Here is a 7488-nt window from a genome sequence, read left to right on the forward strand (position 1 = left end):
AATCATAAATAATTTATGACCATCCTCACCTTAAGATGAATGTCCCACCAACTATCGTCAGCTTCAATTGTTCCCATCTTATCATTCCAACCAAGTCCAGTTGCAGAATTCTTCAACGCCATAAACCGAGCATATTGTTTCTTCAATTGGTCCCATTTGTTTTTGAATTTCCTTCTTGTGCGTCTTTTCTTAGTTAGATCAAAAAAAACTCTCTTTGGTTTTTGATTATTCTTGATTCACGGGTTCATACAACAATACTTTGAACGAAAAGCAAGTAAACATGATGCTGATTATTCTTGATAGGCACTGTAGATGGTAATTTTTTAGCCAGAGTACTAACTTAAAATTGGCGTATGAAGTATAAGCATATGATTATTGGAGTATGGAGTATTAACACCAAGCTGGAGTATGGAGTATTAAAACTCTTTACGTGAACATGCAAAATGTGTTCAAAAAAATAGTATTTCATATGTAATATATAGTTTATTTTAGAATTATATAATGGTGCATACTACATACTACTATAGTATGGAGTATATTCACAAATTTTCACATGGAGTATGTGTATGTGTATATAATTGTTTTCTCACACAGAGTATGTTGTATATATTTTCAAGTGAATATAGCTTTTTTTAATATGTTGTATGTTGTATCTTGTATGAAATATCAAGTAAAAAATTTAGTAGGTCTTTAGTGTTTAGGTCTATACATCAATAAGCTACATCCATGTGCAGTTTAATCAGGATCATTGCAATGATCACGTACACCATAATTCTTTGTAGCTGCCATATAGGTACCATGTTGTAGGTTGTAGTATACAGTATATGCGTATATGTGTATATGAGCAAGGAATACGTATGCGGTATATATATAGTAGGAGTACAATGTACGTGATTTACAAGAGAGTATGTGCGTAGACATCTAGCTGATGCATCCGATAGACCAGTATAAAGTACACGCCATGCACGTACATGATGTAGACATGATGCCATGCATGCATCATCGGAATATCTCAATGGAAGGCTATCATAATCTTCGCCGCCATACATCATTAGCGGTGCACCGGGTCGTGCGTCGTATGTCGTAGTTAATGTCGCAATGCTGAACTTGCGGACATGCGATCATCGTCGTTGTTGCCGTCGCAACTAAGCAGGACTGCATCTGCCTGTTGGAAAACACTCGCATGCAGGTGCAGCATGAATCCACGCGTGTGTGCGGAAGAGAGGACTCAACCAAGAAAAAAGAATACAAATTAGTGTGATGTATGTGTATGATTGCTTTTTGATTCAATTTCATACGTGAAACACGTCGTTAAAATTGGTAGGGATGAAGCACGACATGACCGGAGACCAGCGCCGGAGAACAATAGAGCCATGTCCCGCCTGATGATTCAACAAAAGCAAAATAGGAAATCAAATACTTTCTTCATGTATACGTGCATGCCTTTTAAACTGTAACGGAGGAAATACTTTCTTCGTGTCGGTTTATAAGTCATCTTAGGTTGTACGCCGTGATCAAGACGAAGAAAAAAATAAAAAAAATAATGCTAATTCGTTAATTAATATCATTGCGTACAATGAATTGATCACTACATGTCGTGCTATTACTCTCAAATCACGTCCTATGTTTTTTATTGGTTGATTAATTTATTCATGTCAAAAAACAAAAAATGAAGTAGAGTTAATGCACCACATCTTAATATTTTGAAATTATTTCGTTTTCGTAGAATGACTTACAAACCAAGATGAAAACAGTAATATATAATAATATATATTACAGATATAACATCATACCCTTATATCATATGTATGATATTAATAATATCATACTTCCGTTTCAAATATGAGTAGACGTGTAGGAGCACAACAAGGCCGTCGGCACACACGCAACAGACAAGAACGGCGGCAAACGGCGAGCCAATCTGACCTGCATCTGCGTGGATATCAATATCATAGGGAGGAAGTGGCTACAGCGGCGAGTCAAGGGGACACCACGTGTTGCTTTTCGCCACCGGAGATGGAAACGAGAAAGAAAACGTATCGTCGCTGGTAAAAAACCAAGGCTGACGATTTTCTATGATCTGTTGAACTAAAAATTACACCTCTTTTCTTTAGTTTTAGAGTAAGTGACTAGTACCCAACCATTTGACTGGTGACAGATTTCGAGAAGATGATATTAGACAAATGTGCTTGTAGAAAACACTCCACTGGTACAGCGTAAATAATACTGTAGGGCAGGACATTGTAGAAGTGTACAGATCCGTCCAAACAAGGAAAAGATACACTGCATGATACTGTACTACTTAGTACTTACCCACTTAGTCACGAGCAATCACTGTGCCGCCCCATTTTCACCCATGGGCAGTAGAACGAACTAATCATACATGGTACAAGTCCATCTCAATTCTCAAATACTTACTGCATTTGAGTAGTACCACACAGAAGCTTTGGCAGAAATTCAGGAGAATTCGCTAAAAAAAACAAGTAGAAACTCGGAGAAACGGCTCAGTTACACGGCGGGTTCTGAATCATATAAACTTTACCACCAGAGTTTCAGAAGGAACAGCTCAGTTTCAATTCACTACAGCAATCAATCCAGCGCTGCAAACAGTTCTTGAGATGGCCATCTCCAGAGGGATCGAACGGCTGATCCTATTCCCGCCATGTGACTGACGGTGCACAGGCATCTTTCCGAGACAGACACGAGGGCGCGGCTCCCAATCATAAAGTCGTCAGCCCCGTAAAAGTTTTCACCTTTCTTCCTTCTTCGCCCCATCCATCCCACCTCGCTCTGCCGACCGCCCCCACCTCTCCACTCTCCCGCGAGGCCAACGCCATGAACGAGCCCGCAGCGTAGGCACAGCACAGCGCAGCGCACCGGAGGCCGCGAGTCAGCCATGGGCCGTGCGAGGGCCAAGGACGCCGGCTACGGGGGCGTCAAGTCGTTCCCGTCGCCGGCGTCGTCCTCGGCGTCGTCCTCCGAGTTCGAGTTCACGGTGACGCAGTCGCCGGGGTCCAAGCAGCGGTCGGCGGCGCAGCTGTGCCCCGCCGACGACCTGTTCTACAAGGGCCAGCTCCTGCCGCTGCACCTGTCGCCGCGCATCTCCATGGTGCGCACGCTGCTGCTCGCCTCGGCGTCCACGTCGTCCGCCTCCGCCTCCGACTCCACCTCCACCTCCCGCGACTCCAACGGCAGCACCTCCTCCTCCTTCTCCACCGACTGCGCCGCGCTCCTGCTCCCGGACTCCGCCCCGTCCTCCTCCCGCCCCAGCTCCGCCACCGACGACGACCGCCACCTCAACCTGCTCCGGGGAACCGCCTCCTACGCCGGGCTCCCGCCGGCTAAGCGCACCGGCAAGCAGTACCTCTCGTCCTTCGCCACTCGCTTCTCCTCCGTCTTCCTCCACCGCGGCGCCTCGCCGGCCGCCAAGAAGCCGTCCAACAAGTCGCTCGCCAAGGAGGTGATCAAGAAGTACGCCAAGAAGGTGAAGCCTCTGTACGAGAAGCTGTCCCAGATCCCCAAGAACCAGAGCAACCAGCCTCCTCCGCCGCAGCCCCCGCTGCAGCACCAGCAGCAGCAGCAGCAGTGTTTCAAGAAGCCATTCAGTTTCTCGATCCGGAAGAAGCGGGGCGATGAAGACCACGCCGCGGCGGCGGCAGCGACCGAGGTGAGCGCCGGCAAGTACGCGCACTCAAACTCCTTCTCCGGGAACCTCCGGTTCCCGCGTCAGAAGCGGTGCGCGGCGAGCTGCCCGTCGTCGATGCGGTCGTCGCCGAACCACTCCGGGATGCTCTCCTTCGGCGGTGCGGGCGGGGTCGGCTTCCCCGACGTGCCGGCCGCAGCAGCGGCGGCCATGACGGGCGGCATTGGCATCGGGCCCGTGTCGCTGTCGGCGGCGTCGTCGTCTTCGATGGAAGAGCTCCAGAGCGCCATCGAGGGCGCCATCGCGCACTGCAAGAACACGATGGGCGGCGTTGTGTCCCTGTGCCCGCGTAAGGGGGCGGCGGCGGCGACGGCCGGCGAGATCAGCGCGTTCTGAGCGGCGCGCGGGTGCATGCATGCATGCACTAGGATTCGTGCGGGGAGCTAATCAGTGGTATCCATGTGTTAATTTTTGTTCGTTTAATTAGCTTTGTGTCCTTTGGGTAAGACTTTTAAGATGATGTTGGTAAATAAGGGTAGCTCGAAGGGGTAAAATGGGACTCTAATCCTTCCTTTGGACGTCTTTTCTCCCGTAGTGTGAAATTTGCATCGGTGTCCTCCAAATATTGCCTCCAAAATCTAAATTAATGTGCCAAATACACCAAGAAGCATAAATTTTGCAGGAAATGTTATAAGATAGGTTGGGTGTATTTCAGTGCAAATGTCCTAGAGAGCATTAAGTTGGGTATTCAGGGAAAATATGATCTTCTTGGCAGGATCACATGCATGTCAATTTTTCATAGTTGTGTTTTCCAATCGATAATTTGGCAAGTGGAACCCATAAAGAGTACTCCCTACGTTTCAAAATAAGTGTCTTAAATTTATATTAGCTTTAATAGTATAAAGTTATACTAAATTTAATACATTAATTTTGGGACTGAAGGAGTATGTAGGTTTGAGAAGTGAGGCGTTGCTAGCATTCTATACCATCAAGTTTAGAACACGAATCTCCCAACTTAAACTTGTGATGGAGTTGCCGATGCAAACACTTCATTCTCTGGAGAATAGGCGTGCAGAATCCGTAGTTAACTAGACCGGGATACCCTTCCAAATAAAAGGTTAGGAGTGGGATTTTGGTCTAATGCTGTGGCCGTCTCAGCTAGCGGTGTCAAATTTTGTTTTGTAATGTTGTCCCAAGACAAGTGTTTATTCAGCTAATCATAATATAGTTCGGCTTTCCTACTTCGGATTTGGTGTATGTGATCATTATGCCTTTTTATCTCTTTCCATGTTTTCACTCTTTAGTTTTTGTCATACTAGTACAAGCTGACAATGAGCCATTAGCGATCAATCATAAGCACTTTTCATCAGCTCTAACGTACACCAAATGAAGCAACTAGTATTTAAATTCCTCTCCAATCCTGCCTACATTAGGCTGTAGCTTCCCGTGGAGAGGAGCTGTGCTGGAGCACGAGGAGCTGCAGTGGATCCGAGCAGGCGGCTGGGCACAACAAGTTAAAAGTTGTTGCAACGATCGGCTCGCTAGATCTGGTCTGCCTCTCCACCACCTCCACGTATGTCGTTCCACATGTGCGCGCGGGCTCGTTAAAGTCAGATCTTGGCTTGAGATTAGACACGGCATGTTTGACTGTCTCTGTTCAATCCTATAGCTCGATTAGGCGAGAGTATAGATAGGTGTGGTGAGGAATCTTTGCACTGGAGCGCTCCTTCATCAACAACCAGGGCGACGATGCATGATTAATTTCCCTGCCTACGTTGCCGTCCTCTCGTCATATTGCTTAATAAACTATCACATTTAGGGGGTGGGGTGTGTCATTGTCAGGCTGAGCCACAGTAGACAGGGCTGCTCTACTGTACTACTGGTGCATGGAAGATCACGTTCAAGGCAATGTGCGATTTAATCCTCTGCCATTAGATACTGCTGCTGCGCTTAGCTGGACCGGCCATTGTTGGTTGATAAAAAACCAAGTCCTTATGGTCATGGCTATCAGGTTATGGTTAGGTCTGATGTTATTGTGAAGAAATGACAGAGGCTAGCTTTAGGTTAAACTCATGTCGCTCTGGTGGGCAGAGAGATTCCTCCCTACGTGGGGAGACGCCGTTGCCGAGGCGAGGTGCCACATGCAGGCAGCTGGCTGGCCGTATTTTGTTGCCCGAGGACGTAGAGTGAGTTGATGCACGTTGACGTTTGAACAGTAGTAGGAGTAGGGCTGAGAACGACGGGTCAACATTCATTGCAGCGAAAGGAGACACTGAGATTCGCCGTGCAAGGAAACTCGACCCGGAAAAAATTCGTCCCAACTTAACGCCACCAGTCGTACTACTACTACTACCGGCTTGTGCAGACATTTCGCCGGGAATTTAACTTGGCATTGATACAAATACATGATTGACATTCACTGTGTAACCGTAGGTTTTGCTAAATGATTCCACGGTCCGTAGACCGCAACCGGATTTCAACCGTACTAAGGTAGTACTAGCTCCGTTCAAGTGTATAGGGCATACGCGTAGTTCTAATTTGTCAATTTAACTAGCTAAATCTATATTATATGTGATAAAAGTTACATATTCAAAAACTACATTCCCATATAAATTTAATGATATACGATAACTTAAAACTACGCATATAGCCTATACATTTGAACGAAGATAGTACTAGTATTAACGGAGACATTCTGTGAACGACATGCAACATCATGTTATGTGTGATAGCAAATGCCTTCGAAAAGCAAGGTCAGTTGCTTTCTTTCTTTCTTGCAAATGCCTTCGAAAAGCAAGGTCAGTTGCTATCTTTCTTTCTTGTACAGAAGGAAAGAAAACGGCGAGAAGAATAAATAAGAGATAATGTACTACTACTAACATAAAACTCTGCATTAAAGCATTTATATCCGGATGCCTCAAACCCTCCTCAAACGTTTGGACAGGCCGTCCGATCACTGCCCGGTCACAAAAGTTCAATCTAGACGGGCCTGTCAAACCAGCCTCAAACGTCTGGGCTGATCGACACCCCTCATTTCTAATTCAAATATGGGGCGGATATGGGGGAACCCGAGCATGCCCGCCACGTCGGCTTGACGGCTTGGTCCCACGCGAACCCATTGGGAAACCCGACGGTCCAATGGACACCTCGATCGTCGACGCGGTGTGAACGCCGCGTGGCGTAGCTCCGGGTTCGGGGCCGGCTATTTAAGCTGACTGACGTCCCCCAGCCCTAGCACATCTGCCTCCTCCCTCTCTCCGTCGCCACCCGATCACTTCCCTCTTCGAGCCCGTCAGTCATGCCACCATGTCGCCGACATTACACGATCCAGCACCGCCTCTTCCTCCTTCATCAGGTTCGAATCCGAAGGGAAGCGGGGCTACCTCTGGAATCGAAGGTGGATTTCAAGGAGGGGGGGAGACGAGGGAGGAGCCGTAGGCCCCGCCGTAGGAGCCGGAGCAGGAGGCGCGTGTGGTGGTCGATTTGTGGCTGGAGTAGGTGGCCATCCGCTTCGAGTCGGTTGCGGTGGCCAGACGTCGGATGAAGGAAGCACATGCGGCGCAGGAAGCGCAGGCGGCGGAGGCGGCGCACGCGACTCAGGCTCCGACGCAGGCCATCTCTGACGAGGAAGAAGATTACAATAGTTAGTACGTAGGATATATTCTGCATACTTTTGTGTGGATATGGGGGATGAAATATGAGAGTGTTGGATGTGGAGAGGGAAATTTGAGGCGTGATCGGTCAGTGTCCACGGGCGTTTGAGGGATCGGATTTGCAAGGCTCAACAGTAGATGCTCTTGACACCTGGAATCATGATCGTGTTGCATTGCATGCATGTACTTTTT

At 47.6% G+C, this 7488-nt stretch overlaps 1 protein-coding gene across 1 annotated transcript; it reads left to right on the forward strand.

The window, feature by feature from the left end:
* The first annotated feature begins 2724 nt into the window (after positions 1-2724).
* Positions 2725-4884, forward strand: LOC123412724 (probable membrane-associated kinase regulator 1). The gene has a single exon (XM_045105666.1). The coding sequence runs from the start codon at positions 2897-2899 to the stop codon at positions 4037-4039; it is 1143 nt and encodes a 380-aa protein (XP_044961601.1). The 5' UTR covers positions 2725-2896; the 3' UTR covers positions 4040-4884.
* Positions 4885-7488: the final 2604 nt, after the last annotated feature.

Source organism: Hordeum vulgare, chromosome 1H, assembly GCF_904849725.1.
Source record: "Hordeum vulgare subsp. vulgare chromosome 1H, MorexV3_pseudomolecules_assembly, whole genome shotgun sequence".
Taxonomy (NCBI): domain Eukaryota; kingdom Viridiplantae; phylum Streptophyta; class Magnoliopsida; order Poales; family Poaceae; genus Hordeum; species Hordeum vulgare.